This window comes from Epinephelus moara, chromosome 16 (assembly GCF_006386435.1).
Source record: "Epinephelus moara isolate mb chromosome 16, YSFRI_EMoa_1.0, whole genome shotgun sequence".
NCBI lineage: Eukaryota > Metazoa > Chordata > Actinopteri > Perciformes > Serranidae > Epinephelus > Epinephelus moara.
Genome location: NC_065521.1, coordinates 27451541 through 27465649, shown reverse-complemented (window position 1 = coordinate 27465649; position 14109 = coordinate 27451541). Strand labels below are relative to the sequence as shown.

Sequence of the window (14109 nt, the reverse complement as noted above, 5' to 3'; positions counted from 1 at the left end):
CCACAAACAAAAGATTAGAGTCAAATTTGTTGTTAATGTTTGAAAAGCAGCGGTGCTCAGACATACTGTTACTGTGTTTGTTCACCTGGTCGGTTAAATGTGCTGTGCTTTAAGTAATTCATCTGTGAATTCTAAACATCAGTGTAGTTTAAGGTAACTTCTTCACTTGTTCACTTTATTTACCTGTTTATAGATTTGGGTTTTTACATGAACTCCACAGGCAAGAAACAACAGAGCCGCAGAGACTGCAGTCTGTGATTTCATCAAGTGCCACTCGTCATAGCTGCAGGGGGTGCAGGATACTGATTTTGTGGACAGAGGAACAGTAGCCAGGGGGATTTTCCGGGTATATGGGTACATTTTGTTGCCTAGAATTGTCAGCACTACTGCGAAACAAAGCTCATTTATGTGTAAAAGCCCAGATAAACATTTGGGTCTGCAGAATCAACCTTTCATTCACTGTCAACAAAGCAGCTCCAGAAAGATAACACTTTCTGCAGATTATAATATTTGCTATAATGATTCATGTTGGGAGTACTTTTATGTTCACATAACATTGACTGAAGTGCTCGACATAATAGCAGGAACACCTGAATTATTCCTCATAGAGAGATTTTCCCTATTCTCCCTCTCAGTTAAGAAGAATTTGTTCAATTTTTATGTGTCGTTGGAGTTATTTGCTTGGTTGTGAAACACAGATTACTTCTGCCATTCAGAATACTTCAGATGTCTGCTTCTTTTACCTTTACTGTTTATCTGGGTAATAGCTGGAGTAGGCATTTCATTGTTTTTGAATTGCTTGTGTGAGCAATGTAACCTTGTGCCATCCATCATCCTTGCTATTCTTCTGAATTCATCAAAAAATATAATTGACAAAGCAGGAATCACTGTTGGACAGGAAAGCAGGGACAGTGGGAGTAAGGTTTCAGTTTGTCTTATTCTGTTCCTTGCATTTCTGTGCAGTGGCTACAAGGACACCTGCAGTATTTTTGGCTCCCGGTGCACAAAAATACTGCCAAGATAGTATCGACATCTGTGTCTACTGTAAAATCAGAGTTTACCTCAGTCATACAGTATATCAGCTTTATAAAAATGGTCAGAGGGGAGTAGCACACACCAGAACACGTTTAGTATGTAGGATAATATAATGAAGTGTTTCATACAGGAACAAGGAGTGTCACATTGGTAAGGATTACTGCGGCAGGATTGGCCAGAGTATAAATTATATTTCAGTCAGAGACATTGTGTGAGGGAATGGACCATTCATAGTAAATGCTTAAACTGTTAGATTTTTACAGGCTCTCAAAAAATTCCTGCAGCAACAAGACTTCCAGTGGGAGAACGAACCACTCAGCTCCCCAACAAACACATACATGTAAATTAGATCTTAGTTAAATCAGGAATACCCAAAAATAAAGTACATGAGGAAAAGGCTGGTGATGGAGGGAGCATATCAGGAGAGTAACGGGCTGCCACACAAAGATCGATAACTATAGCAATAACTACGTGAGCATCCACACTTATTAACGATAATGTAATGTAAACAGTGGCACCAAGCTCGCTCTGCACACTCCAGCAGTGTCAGCAGCTTAAGGAAATGGGCAGTCACTACTGTGACATCCACAAGGGGTTCATTAGGCTACCTGAGGTAATGCTAGGTAGCCTACCAGGATGTGGTAGCTATTCATAATCATCTCTTTGTCTCTGTTTATAATAATAATGAAACATGATTGTGTCCCAGATGCCCTTCTTGATAGCGTCTAGCGTCTAATGACTACTTTTTTTATCAAACAGGAGTGCGTTTTTTTAACCTCAGTGACAATATCATCGGCCTGTTGAAAGTGACGCCCTGTAAATTCAGATGGATTGTCATTAACTGTCAGTAGCCCTTTTTATACAGGGATCGTGCTAAAAGGTTGCTAAAGTCCCTTCATTTTGCCACCTTTGCATTTTTACACAGAATCAAATTGTGGCATTATGCTGCTGCATTTTGTGGTTTTAGATAACTGCTGGCATCGCAAAAGAAAAAGAGGCATGACAGGTGTGACAGGTAACACAACAGCATCGGCCTTGAGTGTGACATATAACGTACACGTCAGCAGTGCTTTATAAACATAAAACAATGACATGACATGGCAATAACAATCATTTACTGCGCTGTTATATGGTGGCTGATCTCACCCTCTATTTGAAGAGAAAGGAGCTCCCGGACCTCATTGTTTTCCCAATTTACAGACATTTTCAGTCGCTATTCTTCGTTTTTGAGTTAGCTGCTAACTGCTATCAACTGCTTTTTAAATCTCCAGGCAGAGGGTCACACACATTATACGCCATCAAAACCTCACACCCGTCCCATCCATGGTCCTGTCCTGCCAGCTGTCCCTTTTACAAAGACATCACTTCAGGGCAGTTACTACCTCTACTGCTGGCTTAAAGGCGAGACAACGTTGTCCCCCCGTCCCGCAATTATACCTTCCATACAGACTGGCAAAGCCGCATAACGCTGTAAAATTCCCACTTGAAGAGGCGGTGTACAAGGGGCTAGTGTTTCTATCCTTCATCAAATCACAACCTCAACAATTCAGTTTGCTGCTGCTGTCATGATAGTTGCAGTGTGAATGCTGTCATCCATCCATAATTGGGTTATAATGGCCATGTTGTACTCCTATATGAATATAATTTGATCTTACTTGACAGCTGGTAGCCAGACAGCTAAAGACTTAGACAGGGGTCGAAGCATGAATGAAGCAGTAAGCACTTGGGGTGTGTATGTTTTCCTCTTGAACAATCTGAAACATACTAAGATACAAAGTTCACAAGCCAATGCAAAAAATGATGCAGATATATTTGTGAGGTGAGAGAGGGTTTGAACGTCTCTTTCTAGCTCCAATTTTTCATTCTTCATGTAGCTATTTCTTTTAAGTTTACAAGACAAAGGCCTTCAGGAGTGACTGAAAATGATCACCATTACCCCTATGGCACACAATGAGACACTTTCACACAGAGGCGACAGGCACAGAGTGCAGAGAAAGACCCATTTTTTCAGAATTTCATGCAGTATTTGGGTTGGATCTGGAGTTCTCTATCGACATAACCAAATCTCTGACTCTTGTATTGGTTTCACAGTCCATAGCGGTTAATCTTTACACCCCTAGTTGGCACCAATCGGGTACTGTCAGCTCAACTTTAGTGCTCTGCCTGAGCTAATGCTAACAAACACAGAAAAACTATAATCAACATGAAAACATTAAAAACCATAAAAGGCATATTTAGACAGTAAAACCATAGCTCATCTTCACCCATCAGTCTCTCCCACTGCTGCTTAAACCCTCATCCATGCCTTCATCACGTCCAGAATTGACTGCTGTAACAGCATTCTTTATGGTACAAACTCCAATACATCCAGAACTCTGCTGCCCGCTTCCCGCTCCTGCGATCACATGACCCCCGTCCTTCAGAACCTCCACTGGCTCCCTGTCCCACAACGCATCCAATTCAAAGTCCTTCTCCTCACTTACAAAGCCCTCCATAAACCAGCCCCCCTCCTACCTCACTGAGCTGCTCCACCGCCACACTCCTTCCCAAAGTCTCCGCTCCTCTGATGCCAACCTCCTGACTCCACCACCGCTTCTCCATAGCCGGCCCCTCCCTCTGGAACTTTCTCCCCAAACACATGTGAGACTGCACTGACCTCTCCCAATTCAACTCCGTCATCAAAACTAATCTTTACAAAACGGCTTTTAATGTGTGAATGATGTTGTATTTTGTTGCAGTCTATTTTATGATCCTTTTTAACTAATGTAAAGTGTTTTTGAGTACCATGAAAAGCGCTCTATAAATAAAATGTATTATTATCAATATTAAAATGTGTACAAACAGTGATACATACCATCAACACAGGAGGGCATGGCCCGGGTGGTGCCAGCAACCTGTCCAGGGAAGCAGGAACATTTGACAGTCTGAGATCTCTCCTCGATCTTGTTCTTGTTGCAGCAGCGATGGGCTGCTATCACCTCACACGTCCCTGCCTTCACATGCACTGTGAAACAGAGAGAGACAGACACATGCACTGTGTTCAGTATATCAGGCTCATTTACACTGGTGTTTAATCCAACATGTGATCTGATATCAAACATTAACGAGTGAGTAGACAGACATTTTGTCATCAGATTAGTTTGGTTCCACACCAGTGAATCGCTGCCCAAGTTGCTTATTTTTTCAGCGTTTCAAGTCGGTGTGGTGTTGTTCTCCCTGACGGCTGTTTACACTGTTGAAAAATAACTGAGACAATTTGTTGGGTTGATTAAGAATGTGAATGTTATCTACTGGAACCTGATCCCGAACAAAAAAAAAAAAAACAGTTACCACAAAACATGACGACAAGTATAGACCAGATCAGTGCAGCTATACGGGGTGTTGTAATTAAACCTACAGAAATTATAACGCTTAAACAAACCTTGACAGGACAGACATGCCAGTCGCTGCCGAAGGGCTCGAACAAAACAACCGTCCCTTCGCCAAACAAAAAATGGCAACATGAACATGAATAATGAAGTGAGATGAAAGCGCAATTCAGTGTGATTATGAGACTATTATCAGATAGCCATGAGCCACAAAAGAGCTGTTTATAATCACAACTATCAAATTAAGCTTTTTATGAATTCCGAGTCTTTATTTATGCACTGATGTGTGCACAAACAAAATCATGCACCCATGTAAAAATATTTGGCTTACAGACACATACAGCCTCACAAATACAGCAAATCTGGAGGTCCCAGTGTTTTACTGCATGGCTGCTGAGCCACAGCTGCTGCCTCAGTCAGATCTGTATAGAAAATGCATTTTAAGTCTCTTGTAGCTCTTCTGCAACACACAGGGAACAAAATGGTGACTAGGTGATTGACAGAGAGAAAAACAACCAATATTTGCATTAGAATATACTGATCTGATTGTATGTTGTGGCATTTCCAAATGGGAATTAGCTTCAATGAAGGGCAGATGTAGGAAGCCCCTTCACTTCTTCTATAGCTACCACTTTGTGTGCACATTCATATACACACACACTTCAATCAGACAGCTCTGTGGTTAATTAACAACAAGTCCACCCCAAGCACAGAAGTCCCTTGAGTCAGCCATGAGAGAGGGAACAAAGACATCACTCTACATTTGAAGATTTGTGATGTCAACACATGGTCCTTTCATACCAGCCTTTCATCAAATACATGAAAATGTCAAGGACAAACAAAAAGCCTTGTCAGGAGCACTGTGTGCAAGAATACAGTGCGTGCGTGTGTGTGTGTGTCTGTGCGTGCCTTTTGGTGGCTGCGTACCTACAATGTATACTGTTCATGTCTTCAGCCATGCTTGACTTTGCATGTCATGTGGGTTTGGGAGCGAGCATGTTTGCATAGCCTCATGGTTGCAAAAGTCAAAGTCTGGTGTGTGCGTTTTGACTTTTCACACAGTTGTTGGAAGTTACTGCTATTTCCATTACAAAAGAGTCCGCCCACAATACAACAAAGGGTGCACACTGCGTGGCAATGAAAACTAAAGCAGCAAACAATAACTCTGCTCTGTCCAAAGAGTATTTAAAAAGTGAGGCGAGCTGCACTGAAAGACAGAGTATGAATATGTTAAACAGGCTAACAGAGATTTGAAAAGTTCCTAATTTGCTCCGTTAATGAGAAAAAGACAAAGCAGCAATCCTGCAAAGCCCAGTCCAATTACTATCTCAGTGAAAAGCACTGTCTAATATCTCCCCCACTGTGTGTCTGTGTCTCATTGTTCTTTCATGTCCTCTCATTTCCCTTTTTGATCCACTAGCACTGGATAGTGATGTTGGTTGATTGATCTGTCCATCTGTCTGTCCATCAATCCGATTAGGATGTTATCAGCCAATTAAAAAGCCGTTATCTGTGGTTCTTAGCCTCAGATAGGGAGTAGAAGGTGCCTGCCACACTTACTATCAGGTTCAAAGTGTGTTATCAGCTCTTTAAAGGTCCATTTGCATACGCAATGAGTGGAATGGCCATTGAATGTCTGTTTGCATATCCAAATAAATGAAACGTCGTAGTTTGGTTAGTTACACTCACTTTCCTTAGGTTTAGGTGCAAAATCTGCTTTGTTAAGTTAAGGAAGAGATATTATGGTAAGTCAGTTAAAACAGCTGTCTCTAGTTAAATCAAGTCAACACCAACTTTGGGTTTCACACTGGACACCAACCCTGCTGTATTGGGCAAAAGTCCTGTGATTGTTTGATCCGTTCTCCGTGTCTCCCTCCCGCTCAGCGTGGACTTTTGCGCACTAAATATGACATGACCTGATCTCATCATTTGCTCCTGCCATAATTATTACATCACACTTGGGGTCGTGCAGTGGTTAGCATTGGGTTCCTGGTTCGAAATCCAGGGTAGGGGGGTTAAAATCCCGGGTTTTAACCCATAGGTGTGAATGTGAGCGTGAATGGTTGTCTGTCTCTATGTGTTAGCCCTGCTAACACTGGTGATGTGTCTAAGGTGTACCCCGCCTCTTGCCTAGTGTTAGCTTGGACAGGCTCCAGCCCCCCATGACCCTGAACAGGATAAGCAGTTATGAAAAATGAATAAATAATTATTATAGCCACAGAGGTCTTGCCCAAACAATAAATGTAAACTGCCATTCATGGCCGAATAATGGCCGTGTGACCTTATAGTACAGGGGTCTATTGTTAGACAAATTACCCCTTAGCTGAAATGGAGACAGAACAAGGACCCCCTACTACATATATTGTTTAAAACTGAGCTCCACTTGAGATCATTCTCTGAATATTTTTGGGTCTTCTCTCGTTTGTGCTTTGTAGCTGCTAAGTCAGCAGCAGTTGTAGCATTAGCCTTCTCCTCTGCACTGTCGCCAGTGATTTCTGAGGTGGACGGTAATTCAGAGTCTCTTGCTCAAAAATTAAAAAAAAAAAAAAAAACATCCATTGTGGCTCACAAGAATATACATCCACCTGGAATAATAATACAGCCAATTGGCTATTATGTTTCAATAGTTTGTAACTGTTAGCTAACTAGTTTACCTTGCAGTGATAATTGCTGCACAGTGATTTAGCATTAGCTTGCTCACATGATTGCACAAGGGTTCATGGGTAACAGTGAGCCTGTCATTAATGTTGTGTACTTTAAAGTAGATAGGAGTTATTACATAAAAAGGCCGATTTATCTTTACTTTAATATGATGGATTCATGTCTTGCCTTGTCATGTATTTGCAAACATATTTGAATTTTTGAGAGAAAAGATAAAACTTCAAAGAGTGATTTGTTGCAGTAACTCTGAGAACCTCCCTTCTTGAAAACCCAGGTAATAGATGGTGGCGCAGACCCATTGTAACCGATATCTTTGAGGCTTAAAACCACTAATAATGGTCATTTAATGGCCTGATAACAGCCGACACTTTGGTTCACACAGAGACATCTCATCAGCTACAGATTGCCATAAAATTTGGTGTCAATGTTTATGGTCTGCAGAAAATGTATCCCAGCGATTTTGGTGAACCCATGACCTTTGGTTTATTATCATCATCAGGCAGTTAAATTTATATAAAGAAATATTTATAGATGTGTTCAGAGCCTCTGGTCCCACAGTGAACCAGTCATAGTACTGTTTTTCCTGACCTAAATGACCCTTCGACCTTTTTTTTTCTATTCCCACACATCAGGACACACTTTTATGATCCCCACAAGGTCTCTGTCCATTTTGGTTATTACATGACCTTTACTCAGACGTCGACTTCAGGCCAAATTGTCAAGTTAAATGACAAGAGGATGAATTATATTGACTCCGCTGCTTCCTTTGTGCCACTCTTGCAAAATGTCTGCTTGCAGAAAGATATGTGATAATTGAACCCGCTAACCGTTACACCTTTACACCAAAATAACTGACATTTTTATCCCCCTTCGTCGCAAGGCTGGAAGAATATCCGAATCAACAGTATGTCATTTATTCCATCCAGCACTTTCATGCCCTGGGCTGAAATGAGCGTGGCAGCCTCTGAGGATTGCTGGTGGGCTTTAGAGTTTTGTTTGATACTAATACCTCTTTTGCCTCTTGCCCTCTCTCTCTCTCTGTGCACCACTCTAATTGACTTGCTTTTGTTTTTTTCATAGGCTTGACAACCTTGTTGGCTGATACTCAGCTCAGGAAAATCAACACACACACAGAGTAAACACCTTAGCCCAACCCCCCACTGGCAAACACACCCCCTGGCCCATTTTTTGGCTCAGCACCTGCAGTTGTAATTGACTCAGCATTAGTAAGAGCGGCGGTGCACTAAGCTGAGCATAGAGGAGTAATGAGGAGGCGGGGGTGAGAGGATTTTACTGGAGGAATGTAAAAGTTCATTGAGGCTTGATGACACAAATGAATGTTAATAGATGGCAGTAAATTCCTTCAATATAGACCACATGGTGAAATAAATATGAGCTGGAGTTATATGACAGAATGGTTGAGTGATTATTTTGGCACTGCTTGATACGTAGGTGTCTACAACAGGCTGTCGTGACTTTATTTTACGTGTACGGTAATTGGCAGCTGAATCGTTGCCTGCTCAAGGTATTACTCTGTAACGTTCACTTGACAACTTTTAAACCATTACCGCTGCCAGGTGGCAGTAATGGTTTTGAAATAACAGACCATGTACTGTACTTGCTCAGACAAGGAAACTGAAGGCATGGGAGACTGAGTGCTGAAGCCCCACTGACCAAAACTTGATTATTATAATTGTGCTGATTGCTGCTATTCATGGTTTTTACAAAATGCAGACAGTGCTAATCATCCTGCCGGAGGTCTGGTTGTAGTTTTAATCTTCCAAATCAACCTTTAAAATATGAAAATTGTTAAGACCCATTCAGAGGACATATTTTAATGCTGTACTCAATCGGTCAAAAAGGCTGTATTAACAGTGCTGATTTCATATTTGATAAAAATGGAAATTGGAAGTATTTGCTCTCGTTAGGCTCACACTGTGAGCTCATGTAGGTTCACTCCGCCTCAACATTAATCCCAATACAGTCCAGTTTTTTAAACAAGCAAAACACTAGTTTCTGGTGGATGTGTGCTGAATGTGCTGAATATTTTTAAGGAGCATTTGAAGTATTTCAGGAATATTTGTTTCAGCCCTGTCTGGTCTGCAATAACATAATGAAGGGCATAATGGAGACAGTCCACAAGTTTGTGCTGTAATGATGTAGGATGCAGGATGTGGAAGTTGGACTTGACATCAGGAGTTTAAAATAAGCAAGACAAAAGCAGAAAGCTTGGACTGGTGTTTTCCCTTGACTCTTTTGTTGATGATTGCTTGTCCCCTCCATCATTCTCACTTGGTGCATAAACAGGAAGTATTATGTTTTTACCGGCTTCATGCCACAGTCAGGATGTAATAATGCATGTCTGAGTTTCTTGCCGTGCAGAGAGCTGCTGCTGATGTTGGCAATGTTGCAGTAAACTAACACCCCAATGTACACCTGTTACACGGTATGGCTGCTGTTGTTGGTTAGCTTGATGGACCTGCAGGCGTTATGTGCTGGCCGGATTGCCCCAAAATCTCATCATCATATTTTTATTGGATAGCATTTTTATATAAAATGACTCCTTTCCATGGAGTAACATTTGGGGGTAAAAAATATTAAAGATGTAATGAGACTGTTGATCAGCACTCACAGGGAAACAGCACTGCAAAGGCATATGCGTGTAAATGTTCAGTGTGCTCTCTAGCTTAATACAGCTTAAGGTGTCAACAGTCTGAGGCTGTGTTGTGCTAAGATGTTCATAATTACCAATCTGCCAGATAACGAATCAGGCAGGGGGCCACAGACTCCAATAAACTCTGATAAATATTCAGCTAAATTAGGCATTACCCACCCCATGACATAAACACACAAACATACAAATGTACCAACCCGTTCTCATTCCAAGGTTGTCAGTTCGTGCTTTGTCATGCCTCCTCAGGGTCTGATACCGACGCACAAAGCACCCTTTAGCATGTGTGTGTGGCACACAGTTGTCTCTTGGCTGAAGCACATTGTAACATGTGTTTAATGTTGTGAAATGGTCGCAGTTAGCGTTAGCCAACAAAGCTACTTGGCTTAAAATAAGTGCATTTGTTATAGGCTTAGGCACAGACAGTCTCAACACCCATTGGCCATCTTCTGATGACAATAAAGCCTCTTCAAGAGATCTGTGTCGCCAGTAGATATCCAGGCTAAGTCTTCCTTCTCTGTGCGCCAATCATTGCTTACAGTTTGATTAGGAACTTGAGACAGGTCCAGACAACATTTTGGCTAATCTCTATCAACAGATTTCTGCCTACGAATACAGATAAATAAGAAGAAAGCTCATAGATAGCCAAATCGTTGTCAGTTGATAGCCGATGGGTTCTGAGATTGCATTTCAGCCAATATATTCCCCATCTTTTGCTGTTTACCTGCAGGCAATCAAAGCCCACTGAAACATAATTTCAATAATAATGTCAATACTACTTGGACTACAAATGGTACCAGAGCTGTGAGGGCAGCTGTGGCACAGGACGTAGAATTGATTGTCCACTAAACGGAAGATCGGCAGTTCCACCCCGGCTCCTCCAGTCCTCCAGATACTGAACCCCAAATCTAATTTCAGGAGCGTGTGTGATTGTTTCAGATCAGTAGCAGGTGGCACGCACTTTAAGTGGCTGAAAAACTTGTAAGGTGCAAGTGCATTTACCAGAACACTTCTGATACCAAAATCTTGTACTATTGCCAACAGATTCTGCATACAGTTGCATACAGCCTTATCTGTTTACATAGATAAGACATAAGACTCATTTATACTCCCTTAACCTACAAAAATAGCTCATCCGTTTCACACGTTGTAAATGTCAATGCCCTCATACTTCCATGTGTCCTTTATGATGGCATAGATACAGCCAAGACAGCACTAGAGGGCAGAGTCAAAAGTTCTATACAACAACAACAAACGAGGCAATGGTGGAGGAGGTCGTAATATTGTGCCATTAAACGGAGGCAGCCTTGTTGACTGTGGTGGTGATCTGTGCAGATATATACATCTTAACATGTGGAAGGAGAATTCTTTTCACTTTTTTAACTATACATTACGATATATTATTATATATCACCGATTCATTCCATTCCACCATTATTTAAATGTTTTCGTTGTCTCCTCGGGTCGTATCTCATCTGAACTACCCTACATTGACTCCATGATCTCCGGTGGTAATGTCTGTATCAGTAAGCTGTGAGGGAACATGTACAAATGCAGACAAAATGAATGCAGAGTATGGATAGAAAGCTCGGCCTGTCTCTGTATCTAATGTTGAGCATTAATAATCCCTTAGACGTAACGTAATGTGACATCTGATGAGTGTACAAAATTTACGTAACGTTATGTTAAATTAAGTCAACATTGATTTTTGGTTTCACCCAAGACGCAAACAGCGGTCTCCTGGCTGAAAGTCCTGTGTTTGTTTGACCTATCCATCCTCCTCGACCTCCTCATTTGGAGAATTTATCAGACTTTATAACAGTTACTCTGAGCATCTAATAATGCTGCAGATGGGTTTAGGTTGGAGTTAGCTGAAAGCCTGGTGCGTCTCATACAGACGCTAAAAAGAGCCTTGTGTGTCATTATGAGGCGGCGAGGTGTGTGACAAAACACCGGTATTTGATTACCTGTGGTTGAGACCAGGCTGAATGTACACATCGAATACGCACAGTCACAGAAAAACGATTTTATCCCTGTGCACGCATTTGGGTATGCACTGCTAAAATAAATAGCAGAGGTGTTACAGTCTCCAGAGATGTGTGTGTGTGTGTGTGTGTGTGTGTGTGTGTGTGTGTGTGTGTGTGTGAAGACTAATGATGCTAAACTACATGAAAAAGCACCCGGTTCAGTCTTACTAGGTGAGACTGCAACCCCTCTTTCTATTTCATAAATGCCGCCGACCATCCTTTGCGATCAAATTTCATCTAACCATTTCTGCTCCCCTCCTCTTCTTCCTCCTCCTCCTCCTCCTCATCTTCTTCATCTATCTCACCTCATTCTACTGCTGTTTCATAAATGACCCATCCTTTTCTCAATCTCTCTTAGCCACTCCAACACCCCATTTTTCCTCTGCTCTCTTTCGCTCTTAGCTCTGCACAGCAAACTCAGCAGGGTAGCGAACCATTATCCTCAATCACAGGCCCTAAATCTGAGAATTTTTACACTTTCTATAATGTGTTCTCCCTCTCTCACCCTGTCTCTTTCCCACCCCATCGATGTCTCTCTCCCTCTGTAAGCCCCCTCCCATCTCTCTCCATGACACGAGGACTTGTTATCCCTGCTTCTCTTAACACAGCAGTGGCTGTTAACCCCATTTACTAAGGATGACGTGCTACTGACAGACTAACAGATGGACAGATTGCCCTGACTCTGAACAACCAGGAGCTGTGTGTGAGCGTGTGCATGCATGCGTGTGTGTATGTGTGTGCGGTTTCAGTGACACACACAAAGCACTGAGATAGCTCTCTTGGTCCCAGCGGGGTACTTCTTTCAAATGTCACTCCTACCACTGGGGGCCTCCCTCTCTCTCTCTCACACACACACACACACACACATGTACATGTGTTACAACATCCACCTTTACAATATAACCCACCTCAGCCAAATGCATTACCAAAAGAGCTTTACTCCTCATATCCATTTATTCTGCCACAAACAATAGCAGTCATTAGACAACACTAGACTCTGCCACCAAGCCTCCAGTGCCACCTATTTCCTGAGGATGTGTCTATGAATTTTGCCAGTCTCTGGTGTGTCCAGGTACTAATCCACTAAGCCAATTTTGGCTGTCAGCTATGCCAGCAGCTCCCCCCAATGTTGTGTTTTCTCCCACCAGTTGGACACAGATAGTAAGAAATCCAAAAACTGTTTCAGGAGCAGTACTGGGCGATTTTGGCAAAGCGTTTACAGCCAAAATGTCGGCTAATGTGACACCGTGGTGCCCAGAAAGAATTTTAGTCATACAGAAGAAACAGTTGTAAAACTAGAAAAGTGCACTGAGTACAGATCTCCACCGCCATTCCAGCTGACCGTGGCCACTCTAGACAATCCTAGCATAATTCTAGCACATGTGGCGCAGTGCATTTCACAAGTGTACCAGAAGCTAATGAAAGAACATGCCTCGCCTATTTTTGACGGAGCTGCAGCATATTGCACAGAGCAGACTGTTTTCTCCTGCCCTGTACGTGAAGTATATAGCCTGCGATGTAATTATGAGAATGAATGTATTTTTTTGTAACTAAAACACAGCCACAAATCTTTGATCCACGTCACTCTTAACTGGACTTTTAACACCATTGCCTTTGTGTGTAGGCTAAAGCATGACAAAGATGGAAATAACAATAAACACAATGAAAATAGAAGGAAAAAAGGAAACAATTTTACTACATAGCTGGCTTATACATGGGAAAAGCACAAATATCAAGGAAAAATGACCAAATCATCAGAATCAGGCAGGCTAAGTGCCCCGCGCTCCCGGTGTGACACTGTGCAGAGGACAGCACAAAACCGGATCACAGCCGGACCACTAAAGCCCTGTTTCCATCAAGCAGTACAGTACAGTACAGTTCGGTACGCATTTTATCTGTTTCCACTGTGAGAAGTTGTGGATGGTATCAATGGAACCATTCTGTACCGTCCCCATTTTGGGTCACCCCTTCTGTTGGGGTATCTAGCACACAGATCTGGTACTAAAAGGTGGAGCTGTGAACACTGCAGTCTGTCGATTGGTCAATAGAGGACAGTTACTCTGCTCAGGGCTGAGTTGTGACTGGTTTTGAGGCTCATGTAACCACTGTTCATACTGTGGAGTTTTATTAGTAGACCGCAAGGATGTTTTGCTGCCTCCTGCAGCAGCTGTGGTCACAGAAAAAAACTTAATACACCGAGCCGACTGCCAGCGACTTTTAAGGTGGAACTTTAACTTGTAATGTTACTCAATGCATGAGTTGATGATGTAAATCCATCAGCACACCTTACATTTCAGCATGTCGAAGCGTTGTTCCAGTGGGCTCAGGCAACACTAAATCCCAGAGC

At 42.2% G+C, this 14109-nt stretch overlaps 1 protein-coding gene across 1 annotated transcript in view; it reads right to left on the bottom strand.

Annotated features, from left to right (window-relative positions):
- The window catches only part of LOC126402860 (chemokine-like protein TAFA-2), a 127164-nt gene that overhangs the window by 12157 nt on the left and 100898 nt on the right, over positions 1–14109 (bottom strand). The window contains exon 3 of the mRNA XM_050065179.1: positions 3890–4039. Coding sequence (XP_049921136.1) covers positions 3890–4039 — 150 coding nt within the window. The remainder of the gene's footprint in view (positions 1–3889; positions 4040–14109) is intronic.